Below are 19,213 nucleotides of genomic sequence, written 5' to 3' on the forward strand. Positions count from 1 at the left end.
TTTAACACACATTTTCTGAAAGGTGGAAAAAGAAAGAGGGGAAAGGAATGGATTTTTTGGGTACTTTGGAGCGATTGTGGACAGGCCAGGGGCACATATTTTTCTTAGAAAAGCCTGAAAAAGTGATTTTTGCATAATATGTCCCCTTTAAATCCGACCCTTGAACTGATATTTAGTCTAACAAGACAACATTTGGTTATACTGAATTACATTTAAAAGCCCGATTTCCCAACATTAAGCAAACTTTTTGTGACAAATATGAATACTGTACATTGAATGCATATTAACAAGGACAATGTGTCTTTTTAATTATACAAAAGTGAAGCCAAAACCCCCACATTCACAAAAATGTATTTGAAGCGTACATGATTTTTACAGTTTGACCCATGTCTCATTTGTTATCATGGAGGTTTCTGACATTTCCTACGGAGGCTTTAATGACCGTTTCAGAGTGGGTGAAGTTTGCTGCTATATTTTTTAAGCAAATCTCCCTACAAGAGACCCCCCCCCCTTTTTTTTTCTGAGAAAAATAATGCAACAGGTCTAAGACAGTCTAGCTGCAGACTGTTCATTTCTGACGGTGGCTCTCACAGACTGTGCATCTTAGACGCCGTATGCCTCAGAACAGAAATACATGCTAAACTTTCAAATAAATGAATAAAAATAACTTCCTTGTTTTTCAAACTGCAGGTTTGAGTCTAGCTAGGTCCTTAACATCTTCAACCACATTAATGGGCTCAATGATTTTAATCCTGAATTATTATTGTTTATATTGTTTACATGAAGAGAAACATATTGAGACTGTTTTTTATATCAGATCAGTGACTTTCCTTGCCGATCTAGCTGATGTGTATAAAACTGTATCATCAGCATACATTTGGCAGGCGACTGCAGGACATTTCTCAGATCATTGATATACATGCTAAAAATCAGTGGACCAAGAACTGACCCCTGGGGCATCCCCATGCTGTCAGAGCAGAATATGAACTTTTGCCCACTGACTCTGACACATTGCTCCCTCCCACTGAGGTATGAGTCAACACTGGGAAGCCTGATTAGAAAATTGAAATGCAGGAAGTTTGAATAGCAGCACATTATGGTTAAAAATGTCAAAGCCTTTTCTGAAGTCTAGGAAAACTGCTCCCACTCTCTCCAACTTAGCAATATGACGCACAAGCTGGTGCCGAATTAAGCTTTCTGTCAGGATGGCTGGATCCAGCATGTTCTTTCAAAGAGTAAAACAGGAAGAATCATTTTTACTCTTTTTTGTCTTTACAGCACAAAAACATTTGCTAACATCTGAATTTTTGCAGTTAAAACAAATGAAAGGCATCAGACCCAGTGTGCATGTTTGGACAGTGTGATGTTTTTATCAGATTACAGAGTGGAAAAACGTACGAAAAAAAAAAAAACATCTGGTCTATCCAACCAGTGTGATCACACATTATCTGCTAAAACAAGGCAAACATGGCTCTTTATTTTTTCTACTCTGGCAGAGAGATGCACGTGACTTGTGGTTAATATACTGAGCTTTCTGTTCTCTCACTAATAAGGAGATCTGGACCGGGTTACTGTCCATTCACACCTGTTATTTCGTTCGTGACATGTGCTTCTATTTTGATCCGCACAGCTTTTTTACATGTACAATAATAGATTTTGACCTGCACAGCTTCCCATGTCTATATGATAGCTACACGTGACACTACTCAGCCAATCAGACGCTTCAATCAGACGAGGCATGGCGAGTGAAGATGGTGGTTGTGAACAGCGTGCTGCTACATAGGCAGAGAAATCTCAACGGAGAAAACGAGGGAGTTAGTGTGAACTGGAGAAGATGTGCTTTATAATAAGAAAAGATGACAGTGATAAAGAGACTATATGATTTCTTAATGTGGTAAAGTCTAACACCATGAGTCAACACATACATCTTTGAGCAACCACACAGACATCTGATCTGAGGACACGGAAAATAATGAACTTAGAGCCTGATATGATCGATGACACATTCATTCTCTAAGAAGAGGCTTTAAATCCCTTCATGACTGCAGGGTTGTCTGATACAGGCCTGGTTTCTGCTCAGATTTAAATGTTAACAGGATGAGTTATGATCTCTCACCGAGGCTGAGAAAAATGTCAGCGTTGGAAGAGAGAAAGACAGAGAGAAGCACATGATCAAGCTTTTACATTTTAAATGTGCTGTGATTTTTTATTTCAAAATTGGCTTTGAAAAATAAAACATCTTTAAAAGACAAGAGAAAGGAAAACCAATAGTTCACCTTTATGACATTTTAAAAATTAAGCCTTTATTTGGATTAGACCCTTTTCAAGAGCTGTCTGTTGGTAGGTAGTCTATTTTGTATTTAAACTGCCTACAAAGCTTCTTTGACTAGCAACAAGAAAAAAATTAATTTTGATATCTAATTTGTATTGCTTTATTATGGTTTCACTATTACCTCCAGTTCCTCTCAAGTATTGTGTTTAATGTTTATCATGAATTGGACTGAATTATACCAGACCTCAGAATTTTAACTGATGACCACTGCTCTAGATTCTTGGTAGTCTGAAAGCCATGACTTGTTTACATGTATGTAGAAATTATAATAAAGCCGTGAAGCAGCCACTACGCAGCTGCCACACACCCAAGTCTGAAACAGCTGTGAATCTTTTGGCCAGTCCTATTTTTTTTTTTTTTTTTTTTTGCCATAGTCCCCGCCAATTTTACATTTTCCTAAAACCGACGTTGGCCAGCCCAGCAGTGAACCTGTTCGTGCAGGTACGTGGCACACTCTGTGCACGCCATATTGCATGCACAGAGTGTGCCACGTACAAACAAAGCTCTGCACTGTATGACTGAGCCTCAGAAACTCAAGCTTCAGGAGACAAAGCCCTGAAACATTTCAGGTGAATTCTGTTCCTCTCTAATTTATATCCATGTAGGATCTGATTATTTGAATAGATTTGCACGATCTCACCGTGTCTCTCTTGTGCATGCGCAGGCTACCTTAATGTCTAATTTATAAAATACTGTGTTGATATTCTTGTCTTACATCAGGAGTGTCAAACTCAAGGCCCGGGGGCCAAATCTGGCCTGTGTAACAGTTACATCCGGCCTGCAAGATGATCTCATATTTCTGTTATAACTGGCCCATCAGTATGAGGTCTGCAGATTTCCTCAAGTATAAAAATGTGAACTTATCCCTGATGATTTAATATGTCCTTGTTAAGTCATAAAATCTGGAAAAGTAAGGAGTAAAAAGATTTAGATAAGAAGTCAGGAGAAGAAATTAACTTGTGTTTTAATTTCACATTTTCAATTTAGCATCTCACAATTAGGACTCAAACTTAGGATATTGACCTTTTTTGTTCTTTGAGCATTTCAACTCATAATTTTGACTTTTCATACATATTTTGAGCTTTAAGATTCATAATTCTCATTTCTGAGTCATTTTTAGACCTTTTTAACCAGTTATTTTGTATTTTATCTCATATTTTCAACTCCATACTTTGACTTCATAATCCCATAGTTTGACCTTTTAGACTCACAACTGAAAATTTAGAATCATATTTTGACTTTTAATTCCATGATTACAGATTTTATTTCATATTTTGACCTTTTAAACTCATGATTTTGACTTCTTTCTGATATATTTGTCTTTAAAAAACATTGTTTTTCAATTTCATGTTTTGACCTTTTTGAACTAATAGATTTACTTTTTTCAGATTGTGAACCTTTAAACTTGTCTTTTTAACTTTTTAAATGAAAATCATTGATCACCAGTGCTAAGTCTTCATATGTTATTACTGGTTAAATGAGGTTGACAGTTGACAAGGTGACCCTGTTAGGCCCTCAGGTTAGACCTGAATCCAGAATCTGGCCCCTGCTGTGATTGAGTTTGACACCCCTGTCTTACATGATAAAACCCAGGCGTACAAGCACGTAGAAGCAACGTGTCACTTAACAGGAAATTACTAAAGTATTTATAGCAGATATAAAACATGTTAAAAACTCTCTGCACCCACTAATAAAGAGGAGAAAGGGAAAATGGCAAATGTTAACCTCCTCCTCCCCAGCCACCTCCTTTATAGCCCCATTCAGGTTCATGCTGCTATGGATGAATTGCTTTTAATCTAATTTTATTGTATTTAATATACAATGCCATAAATGTATGGGGTATTCCAGCCATGCACTCCCTGGAGTGTCAGAGCATGCTGCTTGACTAACCCAGGAAGCATCTTTTGAGCAGAGCCTCCTCTGCCAAGTAAAATTCCATTTTGCAGTAAAATGGTTTAATGAAAGATGAGAGTTTCCTGACTGAATTTAAGTTTGCTATGTATTACGTCTTTGATTTAATTACTACAAGAGAAAATTCAAGAGCAGAATTAGCCTATCTAAATGCACAATATTGGTGCATTTAATTTCAAAATATCACAATGTGTCCCCGTAGAAGGTCCAGGGTCCCCCCACCATAGTCTTATAAAATCCTGTTGGAAAGCACTGATCCAGATAATAACTGCAGCAGTCTTATCTTGTACTAATTTATCTTTGTACCTTCCCTCTAGCTCCAGCCCATTTGATTGCAGATGTTCTTTACTCTTACATCCACCATCCTTCACATTTCATTCCCCCTTTTTCACCTTGGCTTCCTGTTTCTATTTTCTCCTCTTGCCCTATCACTTCTCTTATTTTCATTGAAAGGCTCGGGTCTATTTTTTGCAAATTGGCTTCTAGACCAGAAATGATCTCAGGCGATGCCAACACATATCTTGTCTCCCTGAGGCTATTGCCCTCTTGCACCTTCTATATTTCTATAATCTCATATTTTATAGCTGGATCTTGAATGCAGGAAGTGGCCGTGTCATTTTATCCCTGATGTTCTGAATTTAGAAGGAGGTCGAGTAAAAGCAGCAGGCCAACCAGCTGCATGTTCTATGCATTTCCCCTTTAACAGATTGCTTTTTAAGTTGCTTTCTCTCCATAGCATGTCTGCCACCCACATTTACATGAGGCTCAGGAAAAGCCAATCACACATATGTGGCATACTGATGTTCCGCTTCTGCCACACACACATTTGCATGCATAAATTACTCTTCATGCACACTCTCATTTAAATAAATTCCTGTGGTTTTTTTATCTCTCCCTCTCACCCACGTCACTCCATCCTTTGCTCGGCAGCTTTTGATTTCGTCTCCTCGCCATCTCTTCATTCCTCTCTGCTGCTTCCACCCACTTATGCGTTTCAGCTGACATAATGGCAGGTGTAAAAGTTTGCCAGGCCCATAAATATGGATTGACTTAACCTTGCATGATGCACTTTCACATTATCAAAAATTCCCAGTGGAGGGAAAATGGTAATTGCTATTGCAATATACAGACAGTGGATCTATTTATATGTGATTTTCAGGTCAACAGTATCCTTCCCTCATTATAATGTTGCCAGAACATTAAAGATAATTAAAAGAGTCATAATATTTGACAGTTACTCTATAATGTAATCTTTGTGAGATTTTATAACCCTGTTTCTGCTCTCCAGGGTCCCCTCATGTGTCTCACTCTTGTCTTTTTTACTCCCTCTTCTGTCTCTTGCTCCTAGGGTATCTGTGTGCGACGAAGACAAGCTGACACATAATGAGTTCATCGGGGAGTCGCGGGTGGCCCTGCGCCGTTTGAAGCCTGACCAGACCAAACACTATAACATCTGTCTGGAGCATCCACCTCCTGTGAGCACATGACAAAGAATGAGTAGAAGAGAGGGATAGGAAGGGGATAAAAAGAAAGAAATGAGAGTTTATGAGGGAGATGAATGACCAGAGGGTGCAGTAATATTCAATACATTAAAGCTTCCTGTGGGACTTACAACCTCATCTATTAAAGCAGAGAAGAGATATGAGGAGAGAGACAAATAGAGGGCTGAGTGTGGTGAAACGAGAAGGCAGAAAATTATTTACAGGCCAACAGGGAATTAATGATCACACACCTGGGTCTTAGAGAAAATAAAACACCGGTGTGACTGTACAATCACTCCAGCAAATGATTCATGAAAGGGTAACCAAAATATCCCAGAATTCCTGCATTTTCCCCTGTATTCCTCCTACTTTCCCAGAAAGGATGCTATTCAGGTCCATCCACAGAAGTATCTGGGCCCCTGACAAACCCAGTGACTGGACCCTCGCTAGTTGTGATTTACTGATATATCAATGCATGTGGCCTGGGTCAGTAGCATTAGTGCTAGCGTCCTAGCGAACTGGTATTAAATTTTGGAAAGTGTCAAGCGGTTATTGGGTTCTGATGTTGAAATGATTTATTCAAGCAATGCTTTAACCCCCTTTTCATGACTGTTCCCACCCTTTTTTCTTTTTTTTTCCAACATTTTTTCAGCTTTTATCCCATTGTAGCAATTTTTAACAGCTTTTCACCATTTCCCATCCATTTTTTGCCCCTTTTGCCTCTCTTGACCCATTTTTGCCTTTTAACCAGTTTTTGCCACTTTTTAAATGCTTTTCATCATTTTTTTGTCTCTGTTTTGCCTTACTTGACCCATTTTTGTCCCTCTTAACCCATTTTTGCCTCTTTTTCACCACTTTTCACCGTGTTTCCTCGCATTTGATATGAAGTCTGACTTTCCAAATATTTTATTCTGTTTGCCCATGCACATAGTTAACATTAGCAAAAAAAAAAGGGGGGAATTTAAGGGGGTTTACAAGAGTTATTATTATTCATGTTAAAAAATATATGGTTATCCCAACTTAACTTTACAATGCACCATGATTTCTTAACTCCCTGGGCCCCTCACTTGGTTGGCCCCGAGAAAGCTCTCCCCTTTATCCCCTCTTATGGGTGACCTCACCTGAGGGTAAAGATTAAAGTAATTAAATTATACTGATTTTGACATTTTTGACATTTTAAAGGGAAAATGACACTGTGCCAAAAAAGAGACTCTAAGGAGTTGACTGCTCAGGGATATAAGCCCTGGCAAATTGGTAGCTGTCATTCTGCTGATTTATGTTCAAATTAAAGAAGATTTCATGTGGATAAAGTGACCCAGCTGTGCTGGCTGGTAGATTTAGAAACTACCTAAGAGAGCCAGGCAGTAGATTGATAATGTCTGAAGTGCTGAGCTAAATGACAGGCTGCTCCCTGGATATTTGTGTTTATATGGAGAGTGCCTCATATGATAAAAAAGGAATAGAAGTATTTTAAAACCTCTCACATTGTTCCTGGGGTTGAGGTAAGGATTAAGGTAACAGTTAGGATAGGTTTATAAGCTGAGTAAACAGTCTGCCTACAGGAAAATGCTCCATGAGAACATTCTAACATAGCTAAGACTAAAGCTAATGAAAAGCTATGCTAGCTACATAGGTTATGCAGCTAAATCAAAAGCTAATGTAGCTACATTTACTACCTAGCATTAAGAAAATAAAGCTTAAGCTAACAAAGTTATGTTAATTTTGTTAGATTATGCAAGGTTTGCTAAAGCTAGACCTGTTTTAGAAGTAGCTCTGCGAATGGTGGCTCACTTGAGCTTTTGTAGCTTTAGCTAAAGCTAACGTAGCTTCATTGGCTTACGTAGTAATGTTAACTACCTAGCTAGTGGAGCTATGTTAGCTTCGGCTAAAGCTAATGAAGCTAAAGAGATCAAGCTTTGTGCAACTACTTCCAAAATGGGCCTATACACACATTAATCGTAGATGAGACATCAGACCTTTTTTCTTTTCTTTTTATGAAATGTTACTCAGTCTTTCATGTTTGCACTGTGGTTATTTTATGAATGTAACTGCCACATTTTGCTCATAAATCAAGTTGAATCTTTTTTGTTTAGAAAACCCTTCTAAAACATGAATTACAGCCTTCCTTTTCTGTGGCATCTCACTTTAGTGCTCTGCAAGAGGGGGCGTCTGAAATCTGCAGTCTGTTGCCCACTCCATAAATCAGCTATATTTACAGAATCCCTAACCATAGCCTATATTTTATTTTACTGTGATAACAAGCAGATTTCAGTTGTTCTTACAAATTCTGCTCTTGTTTGTTTTATCATCTTGGGATGACAACACTGGTTTTCTGAGTAAATTCTCATTGATTTGCCAAAATTCAAGAAATTAATCTCATACCAGGGTAAAAACACCCTTCTTATTTGAAATGACAGCATAAATATGTGGAGATCTTGCAAAAACGACCAATACTTACTTGGTATCACAGGAACCTGAAGTAAAATTAGATAAACGTCAACTGAGGGCTTCCATACCTATAATATTCAAGGGTAATTTTTGGTGCAGTGTTTCAAAAATCCTCCTGTTGGTCTTTTATTATTTGATATAACAGTTTTGTCATAAGGGTTTTAATAATTGATAGCTTAGGTTCTTTAATGGATTCTTCCCTGGACTTTCCTCAGCTTTATTTGGTCAAAACAGTCAAAACAATTGAACAACTTTATTAACATCTTTACAAAGAGCAAAATGTGGGCGTCAAGTTTTCCAAGAAGTCTGAGCACTTTTAGGTCAAGCATCTCTGCAGACCAATAAAGACACTTCACATCATTTAAAGCAAACTGTCAAAACTATTGAAACCAAGCCTAAAATAACTACCCCAGACTTAAACTTTTGGCCACATAATATACTTTTCGATTAAGTTTATTTCAGCAGGGATTAATGTCCCACTGACATAATGGAGAGTGTTCTTGTCTGTAAATATCAATTATTACGTAAAAAGAGGAGTAGAATTTCTATTCTTGTAGCCCTGCGGTGGCCTTCTGTGCAGGCTAAATGTCACATTGGGAAAGGGTAAATAGAAAACAGGAGAATAAAAGGAGAAGAGAGAGCGAGAGGAGGGGGGCCATCGATAGACAGAGAGAGCAAGCGAGGGAGATGAGAAACAAATGGATTAAAAAATAAAAGTGGTGCACAGCAGGTTGCATATGTGTGAAAAGGGAGCAGGAGGGTGGTGTCTTTTTTGTTCTCCATGTGTTGGTATTAGATTGGCTCTCTGAGACTGTCGGCTTCTATGCGATCAAACACTAAAGCCTCTCTGTCATCCTGCAAGCCAGACGCTGTGTCAGGCCTGTCATTTTTAAAGTGGATTCACCCTTCACTCAATACATCTAACCCCTCATAAAGTCCTTTTCCTTGTTATCGAGCTTGTTTGCACAGCTTTGCTGTCAGTCATGCCTTTTCATTATTGATGTCTTTCTTGTCTTTTTGTCTCTCCAGCTGCCCTCACCCACAGCCATGAGCACAGCGCTGAGAGGAATCTCCTGCTACCTGAGAGAGGTGAACACATGATCAAACACATTCTCTCTCTCTGTTCTTTTGTCTGTCCGTCTGCTATGTTGGGTAACGCTGCTTTTGAAAGTAACTTGTTATGTTACATGACTATTGCAATCAAAGAGTACATTTCTGTGTAACTGCATCATCTACTGAGAAAAGTAATGGGAATCCACAGAAAAGTCAAGCAGCATGCTTTGACTTTCCGGGGAGCGCATGGCTAGAAACCCCCTTATGTATGGATGCATTTAAGACATTGCATGCTGAATTCAATAAAATTAGTTCAAAAGCAATTAATCACTAGTAGCATGAATCTCAATATGAAGGTGCAACAGACTGTATGTTATAAAGGAGATGGGTAGGGTGGAGGGGGTTGCTCTACCTCCCCCTACTCCCTCATTTTTATAAGGAAAGAGAACAAAACTGTGGAAATGAGTGATTTTTGTCTGGCTGTATTTTGTCCCAAATGGCATTATTCCTCCTTGTTCAAATCCAGTGACTGGTTTGAACTGCCTCATTTGACCTCTCCTTTACAAACTCTGCCCCTGCACTCCCAGCTCTCCAGTAATGACACTCCTGATCTTGCTCTTAACCCCCTTACATCACACTCTTTCGCAACTTGCTTTGCATGCCCGTTGTCCAGACTTCACCAGCTGTTATCCATTTTTGAATATATTGACACTGACGCTTTTTCACAGCCTTGTTTATAGCCATAATCTGTAGCTCTGCAGCCTAATAGCAGGAATAACAGATGCCATAACATTTAGAGCTCGTTATTGTGCAAACAATCTGACAACAAACCGGCAGAGACATACACTGTTTATTAGGCACAGCTCTTTCAGTGAAAACAGTACAGTATTGGCTTCAATTCACACTTCAACAGGATGTTGTTCTTGTTGTTTTTGGCCTAAAATTAAACATAATGGCGATATTTTCAGAAAGTGAAATCTGTCTCCTTTGCAATATTACTGGTTGGATAAATTAGCTTTGCATGCACACCAACAGCTTTAAGTTACCCTCTGCTGGCATAAAGCCACCTTCCCAGGAGTAAGATAGAAAGAGAAACTGTGATTTTCTTTTTTGTGGTGACAATAAGAAATAGAAATATTTTTACCAAGCTAACTAATTGCTAACTTTGATGAAAAGTGATGATATTACAAAATATTAAAATTGTCAAATTATTGTGTGCCTTCAATCCGGTCATCCTTGGGTCAGGGTGAACATTTGTGCAAAAATTAAACAATGCACTGTCAAAGCTTTCTTGAGATATCACATTCACAAAAATGGCCCAGACAGACAGAAAACATAGTGCCTCTGGCCTCAGCTGCTGCAAGACTGGGGACATAAAAAAGGATTGAACAATAACTGATGATAGCAAACTTACCTGAAGTTTTTCATCTTACTTCACTCACTTCATTTAGTTTAGCTCATATTTTATGTGAGAGAAATCTGTTACATGTCTTTGCCTTTCAAATAAAATCATTCTCAAGAATTATAGTGCCTATAAAAAGTATTACCCCCTTGGATGTTTTACCCTTTTATTGATTTTATTAATCAATCATAGTCAATATAATTTGACTTTTATGAGAAAAAGTCCTCTTTAATGTCAAAGTAAACAGATTTTGACAAAGTAGTGTCAATCAAACAAAAATATGTGATGTAAAATAAGTGACTGCTTAAATATTCACCCCTTTTAAAGTGGCTGACCTAATTCAACAGAGATCCAGCCACTGGTGCTTGTAGTCTCACAATTAGTGAAATGAAAATCACCTGGGTACAGTGAAATAACTCAGGGGATGGATACAAAAAAATCTTCAAAGCACTTAACATTCAGTGAGTTCAGTTAAACCCATCGTCAAGAAATATAAGGAATATGGCACATGTGTGAATCTGCCTGGATCAGGCCGTGCTCACAAACTGAGTGACCGTGCAAGAAGGATACTAGTGTCCACCAAGACACAAATGACTACTCTGAAGGAGTTAGCAGCTCAGATGACAGAGACTGTTTCATGGCTTCTTCACCAGTCAAAGCTTTATGGGAGAAAGGCAAAGAGAAAGCCACTGTTGAAAAAAAAAAATCCTGTTACATTTTTATTAGAGTTGCTAAAAGGCATGTGGGAGATTTCATGGACAGGTGGAAGAAAGTTCTTCAATCTGATGAGACCAAAATGGTGCTTTTGGGCCAAACAAGTCACTATGTTTGGTGGATAGCAAACACTGCACATCAGCACAAACACAACATCCCCACTATGAAGCACAGTGTTGGCAGCATCATGCTGTAGAGATTCTTCTCTGCAACCAGCCCTGGAAGGCTTGTAAAGGTAGAGAGTTAAATGAATCCAGCGAAATATAATTTTTTTCAATTCTTTCAGTCTGCAAGAGAAGTATGGCCGGGGAGAAGATTTGTTTCCCAGTAAGACAATGAGCTTATACATACCCAGCGAAAGCTACACAGAAATAGCTTTAAGACAACAAGGTGAATGTTCTGGATGGCTGAAAGCTCAGACCTCAATGCAACAGAGAATTTTGGATGGACTTGTTAAGGTCTGTTCACACCTGATCCCCATGCATTCTGACAGAGCTCGAGCAGCTTTGCAAAGCAGAATGGAGTATGGAGTATGGCCTGTCCCCACAGACTCAGTGCCGTTATTGAATACTGACTTGAAGGTGGTGAATATTTATGCAGTCACTTAATTTACCTGACAGATTTTTGTTTGATTGACATTACTGTGTAGAGATCTGTCTGCCCTTTGACATTAAAGAGGTTTATGCTTATTTTGTCAAAAAAGCTAAATTATATAGACCAGTATTGATTAATAAAATCAGCCAGTAGTAGCTTATTGTTGTGAGGTCATTAAGTGCAGTACAATACAAATCAATCTCAGGTCAAACTGAATGATTGAGTTTGATTTTTGAGTCCTTTGAAATGATTTAAAACCAACATGTAACAGTGGCAAACAAGGAAACAAACATGCAAATATCCAAAATTGAAGTGTTTAAACATCACTTCTGTTATCACCATTGCTAAAAATGCCACATATCTAAAAGCTGATTTATGCTGGAGTTATTTACAGGTTCAGACTGCCTGTCTCTCAAATGAAAGTTTTTTTTTAAATCCCCATCACCATGTTTAAAATCAGAAACCTCAAACCAAGCCAACTAAATGTTTTACAAATACTCAGATAAGTTGATGAGACGTGCCTGAAGTCCTCTGTTCACTTGCAGTATATTTTTTTATAAAGTTTAATTTTCATTTAATGTGCAAGGAAATTAAGCATTTTAATTTCAGCGTTTGCCATCCAGATAAAAATGACTTTTTCTGACACATTTTTTAAGGGCAGTGTTGCCTCATAGAGGGTTCAGAGCTGTCGAAGGAAATTGGGTTGATTTTAGGAAATACACTAACCCCAAGCATTTTTTAACCCCTAATGTGACTCCATGATTGGCTATGCCAGTATTATCAAGATCTGGCTCCCAGCTCTGAGGTTTACTTCTGGGTTGTGTGACCCACTGAATGTGCTCTGAAGAGTTTCACCCGCTGGTCGGGGCAATGAGTTGCTCCTTAGCCCAAAGAGTTTATTACAATGACCTCAGAGCTGATAACCACTATTTTAGAAGTCACATGTAAAATCGACTGTTTTTTATATTATTATTTCCTTTGACATCCTGATCTCAGATTCCAGACTGCTACTGGTACATCCAAACAGTGACATTAAACAGTGATCATATACCATCCTTAAAAAAATGTAAACATTGTTGACAAATATAGCTGGGAGAACCAACCAGATGCAGTCTGTAGCCTTTCTCAGACCAAAGATTCATTATGCAATAAGACTGCTTTAGAACGTTGCTAAAGGGACCATTGCAGCCATCTAAAGTAAGCTGTTGCAGCTTGAATCAAGCAGGCTGTTGCTGCCGCCGCTTTCAAAAGGAATGATTTTTTTCTTTTATCTCATCTGTTAGCTGCTACCACTAGTTTGTTTGGGGCAGTATTTCAAACAGCCTGTTTACAGCCTGTTACAAAATGTTTAGGCCTAATAAAGCAGAGTTAACAGTCTTCTTACAGGAGAAAAATTGTCCTCCATGAAAACATTCTAATGTCGCGAATGTAGCTGCATAGGCTACGGTGATAACAAAGTCACGTGGATAACAGAGTTAGGTAGATAAAGGAGTTACGTAAATGGCAGTGTTACCTAGCTAAATCTAAAGCTTGTCATGGATATCTATACTAACAAAGCTATGAAGCTAACATTAGCTACTTATTTTATGTAGCTTAGTTAGCAATAGCTATGTTTGCTGGAGCCAATGAGTCTAAAGCTAACTTATCTACATTGGCTTCTGTAGTAACATTAGCTACACAGCTAGCACACTTATGATAGCTTTGGCTAAAGCTAACAAAGCTGAAGCGAGCCACAGCTTGTCTATAATTTACTCCCAGTCAAGACCTCTGACCTTATTTCTGTTTTGTTTATGAAATGTAGCTTAGTCTGTAATGTTGCAATATACTTTGTAACTACCAGACTTTGTTTATGAATCAAGTTGAATCTTTATAAAAATCTTAAACTGGAAATACATTGTACCGGCATATTATGGCACGTATTTGCATTCAGGCTGTTTTGAATAATATTAGCATTAGCTAAGAAGTGTTGGAAGCCAATAATACCATTTAAGAGTGTGGAATTACAGAACAGGACAAGCATAAACTCCTTACAATGTAACGCAATGCTAAAGCAATGTTAAAACTGCATGAATGCTAGCATTAGCTCTTGTTTTAAAGTAGCTAACAGTTTCTAAAATGTTTTTTTACAGATACAGATTGTTTCAAAGGCCATGACTCGTACATTGTAGATCAAAGGATTTTTCTACCGAGCATCGATGCTAAAGTTGTTTCGGCTAGAAGTGAATGTGGATGGTTGAATTAGCGTTTATCTCACAGAACCTAAAGGGTAAGGTCGTTGATGTATGGCCCATGGTCCCTCTACCTTTTTTCACTTTCTGTCGTGTTTTCAGTCTCTTATTATTTTTGAAGAGGTGGAATGAGAAGTTTTATAAGTCCAACTTTAACACTGTTTACAACCCTGAGCGCAGCAGTCCATTGTTACCACATGTACTACACCCTGAATGCGAAATCTGAGTAAAGTAGCCGTCATGTGAATACGATCAATTAGATACAAGGCAGAGGGCAGAAATGTATCAGATCTTCATGATACATCAGTGAATCAGTCAGACCTTTGTTTGTGCTGGTACTGGGCTGTGTTGTGGTCATGTAATGTGAGAATAACACAACCGTAAGACAAGAAGAGATGACTCATGAAGTCAGTGAACTGAATCTGTTATATCAGTCCTACAGTAGACACTGTCTGCTATTTTAGCTCACAGGATTAATCAGAGCGGATGAATTAACTTTTCCTTTCCTTTCCTAATACACAGTTGTCTGTATTATATCTTTATGCATTGCTAGTGCCTCTGTCTCATTTTATTTTCTTTTGAAATGTGATAAAAATCGATGGGAAGAAAACATTTTACAGTGCATCCTTTTTAATGAACCAACCAAAAAAGACAGATTTAAAAATACAGAAGCATAACCGTCTGTGTGTGGAGCAAGGTACCAGGAGATCTATAATACAACTAAACTCTTTTGCATTTAACAACTACAGCTAAACTTTTAAGTCAGCATGACAACAACTAAGGAAGTTTGTTATTAAGAAGTTTATTAAAATTCTTTCTCTTCCCCTTCTTTTCATTTTACTTAAGAAATGTTTTAAGAAACAAGTAGTTTTTATTAAGTATTCATTTATACCAGAACAAAATAAGACTGCAGCAGTCAAAAACAAGTCTTGAGGGCAGGGGAGTTTCTCATTTTGCCGACTCACTTCTATTTAAGTTTGAGAAAGACTTGTATAATTAGCAATAGTTATGGAGCGATTAGGTTTAATCAGTGTGTAGTGGTGCCCGCAGGAGTGGTTGCTCTTAATTTATGCCTCACTTTTTTTAGGGATAAATCCAGTAAAGGACAAACGGCCTGTATTATACACTGTCCGTCCATATTTAATACACCTAAAGTTAGGCCTTAAGGATCATTATGAAATTATAATGAGAGCAATAAGCTGAGAGAAAGTAATGCCACCATCCCTCTTGGCACTGCTTTGGGATCTTCCTCTGACAGGCTTACCCTGATAATCTTAACCAACCAAACAATGGGGGGGGGGTATTTCAAACATGTGCACGTCAATCAGCAACTAGCAGTGAATTACAGACGTGGTGTATTGGAAATTTACAAACAAAAGGACTGAGTAATATATGATATTAATCACCTCCATGCATTTAAATCAGTTAAACCAGTAGGTAAAATCATTTTCCATTTAAGTGCATGGATCATACATAATGTTTGTACTGTATGTCTACTTAGAGTTTTAACGTACTAACGTTTCCCAGTTCAGATTAATTCCTATCCACTGTTCTCCACTTCCTGCCCCCCATCTGACATTCACTCGTCATCAGGCTCCAACCAATAAAATTCCAACCCCCATGCAGAATATGCCAATAAATACTTGAGTTTAAAGATGAGTGCAGACTAATTTTATTTTTTTAACCAGGGATCTGAATGTGATTATTTGTGCTGTCACAATGGGTATTTATTTAACATGGATATTTAACATGACTTTTCAACATGGGTACTTAACATGGGTACTTAACATAGGTACTTAACATGGGTACTTAACATGGGTACTTAATGTGGGTACTTAACATAGGTACTTGACATGGGTACCTAATGTGGGTACATAACATGGGTACTTAACATGACTTTTCAACATGGGTACTTAACATGGGTACTTAATGTGGGTACTTAACATGGGTACTTAACTTGGGGACTTAATATGGGTACTTAACATGGGTACTTAACTTGGGGACTTAAATGGGTACTTAACATGGGTACTTAATGTGGGTACTTAACATGGGTACTTAATGTGGGTACTTAACATGGGTACTTAATGTGGGTACTTAACATGGGTACTTAACTTGGGGACTTAATGTGGGTACTTAACATGGGTACTTAATGTGGGTACTTAACATGGATATTTAACATGACTTTTCAACATGGGTACTTAACATGGAAACTTAATGTGGGTACTTAACATGAGTGCTTAACATGAGCACTTAATATGAGCACTTAACATGGGTATTTAACATGAGTATTTAACATGGATATTTAACATGGGTATTTTAGATGGGTACTTAAGATGGGTATATAACAGGGGCTCTTGAAAAAGATATTTAACATAGGTATTTTACATGGGTATTTAAATGGGTACTTAACATGGGTATTTAACATGAGTATTTAACATGGGTATTTTACATGGGTATTTAACATAGGTATTTTACATGGGTATTTAAGATGGGTTTTAACATGGGTATTTAACATGAGTATTTAACATAGGTATTTACCATGGGTACTTAAGATGGGTATTTAACATTTTTATTTAACATGGGTGTAAACAGGACTTTGAGATCTTTTTAAGTCAGCCACACACAAAGGCGTCTTCTTAGCCCCTTCTGCATTGACTTCACATTTCAACACCAGAGATTGCTACTTAAATCAAACCCATTATCTACATGATTAACCTAAGTTCCTACCTTTTCTTCTCCAGAAACATTGATAAGTTGCGAACCACTCCTCTCCTCATGTTAGATAAATGACTTAAAGCACCATACAAGAGGGCCCACAGCTCCTTGGACTCCATTGAGATAACAGGAGTAACACAGCTGTCTCTCATTCCCGCCACAGCCAAGGTTGTTTTATGTGTCGTCGCTGTTCTTTAGTCTTGCAGACCCACCCACAAATGCATCTGTTTCCCATCCGTCTGTCACTGCGTGTCTGTGTTTGTAGCTCCACACTGATGCGCGTTTATTTCCACCTCCCTAATGAGTTGCTCTCTATCGATCTGTGAAGGTCTGAGCTGTTTCATTACCACATACCTGCTGCAAATTATCCTCACTAATTGCGAGCTTTAAAGTCAGCGACTCAGTCATGGCAGATGGAGAACTGGCTGTTGGCACAAATGATGATTTCCCAAAGAAAAGTGCAGACAAAGAGGAGGAGGAGGAAGAGAGGATTAGAAAAAGGAAGAGGGCGAGCTGTTGAGACAATTAGTGAAAGGAAGGGAGGAGAGGGATATATTGATAGCCCGAGCTGTGTCCACTTCTCGCCTGGAGATAAGACTTAATGAGAGATGAAATGATATATAAGTGAGGAGAGACATTTGGTGAAAAATGCTGTTAAAGAATGATGGAACTCATTTTAAATATAAATGTCATTTAAATCAGGCAATAAAACAGCGTTTCCTACATTTTCACTGGAGAAAAATCAAACAGACACATGGATGCACCTGCAGTTATGACGTTCCTGAAATAGCAAACATGCGTCCTCCCTATAAATAACATAAATGTATTGGTTCTTTCGGCCGTAAGGTTGAGTCACGGTCCTGTGAGAGCATCCTCCTCCCTTTCCTCACCCTCTGTTGCTGCTTCCTCGCTCTCTTTCATCTGTCACTTTGAATCTGTGCTGTTGATCCGCTTGTTGTCAGATGATTGGGCAACAGCTTGATGTTGTCCAGGGAAAAATACTCGAGCCAGAAGCAACCAAGTAGAACAGCATGACTCTGAGGGTCGTCTGAGACAGGTCTTTGCTATCTGATGGACTGCACTCCTGCTTTTTGTCATGGAAGTTGTAGTTTGTGTCTGAGCTGAGGCAAAGGAGCTAAAATAAATGTCTGTGGGCCTCGTAGCTTTTTCTGCTTTTAAAGATGAAGAGAGTGGACTAATCTACCAAAGAAGGACATAGAGTACATTTGTCCACTTTCCTTCTTCTTCTTTCACCAAGTTACAACATCCAATGTAGAAAAAAAAATTAAGATTCATGATTCAAACAAGTTTATTTATCGCTGAAGGTCAATTCTGTATACAGCCTACCAACAGGAAAAAGAGACACACACAGACAACAGCAGCATTCAGATGTCACTGACAACAGATTCACTGAGAGAAGCAAGTTGCTGAGAACCATGAGCCACAACCCCAAATCAACTACAAATAAGTACCTCAAAATCTCAGCATATACCGGAAAACTGTTAAGATGTTTGGGGGACTTTGAAAATGTCCATGATTGTAGTGAAATGCTTTTTAGGCAAAACAATTTGAATTCTTTGGGTAATTTGCTTTCTAAGTTTTCACTATTTCTTGGAAGTTTGTTATATTTATTTGTTAATTATTTTGAATTTGATTGAGAATTTGTTTTCTCGGGGGTGGGCAGGTGTTGTCCTTGATGTTTGGGAGAATTTTCTTACATTTTGGGAATATATTTGAATGTATTTTTGGAAATTTGATAAGAAATATTAGAGGGAATTTGCTTTAAAATTTTGTGAAACTAGTTTGGATGTTGGGGGAATTCACATTGAAATTTTCAGGCATTATCATGAAATGTTTTTGTATTTTGGGGGGAATTTGATTCAAATTTCTTTAAATTTGCCTTGTAATTTTAGGTATATTCATGGAAATGTCCGTATATTTATTTGGATGTTTGGGTGAATTTGTTCGGAAATTTTCAGGCATTATCGTCAAGGGTTTTTATAATTTTTCTGAAATATTCTAAATTACTGGTTTTTAGGTATTTCCAATGAAAATGTGGTTTATTTCTATATAAATGATTTTAAATTTGGTTGGGATTTTGTGTGTGTGTGTGTGTGTGTGTGTGTGTGTGTTTAGGGGAATATTTGTCGTTTCATGTTGTCTTGGGAAATTACATTTGATTTCATTTTGGGAAATTTGATAAGAAATATTGGGGGAATTTGATTTGAAATTTGGGGAAATTTGATAGATGATTTCAGGAATTTACATAGAGTTTTAGTAGAAATTTTTATTGTAATTTTAAGGCTTTATGATAAGTTTCACTGAAGGATTTAGA

At 37.9% G+C, this 19,213-nt stretch overlaps 1 protein-coding gene across 1 annotated transcript in view; it reads left to right on the top strand.

The window, feature by feature from the left end:
* LOC121528720 (double C2-like domain-containing protein alpha) overlaps positions 1 to 19,213 on the top strand; it is a 49,324-nt gene that overhangs the window by 14,321 nt on the left and 15,790 nt on the right. Inside the window, exons 6-7 of the mRNA XM_041816284.1 lie at positions 5,592 to 5,718; positions 9,202 to 9,261. Of these exons, the coding sequence (XP_041672218.1) occupies positions 5,592 to 5,718; positions 9,202 to 9,261 (187 nt within the window). The remainder of the gene's footprint in view (positions 1 to 5,591; positions 5,719 to 9,201; positions 9,262 to 19,213) is intronic.

The sequence above is a fragment of the Cheilinus undulatus genome, linkage group 20 (genome assembly GCF_018320785.1).
Source record: "Cheilinus undulatus linkage group 20, ASM1832078v1, whole genome shotgun sequence".
Taxonomy (NCBI): Eukaryota; Metazoa; Chordata; class Actinopteri; order Labriformes; family Labridae; genus Cheilinus; species Cheilinus undulatus.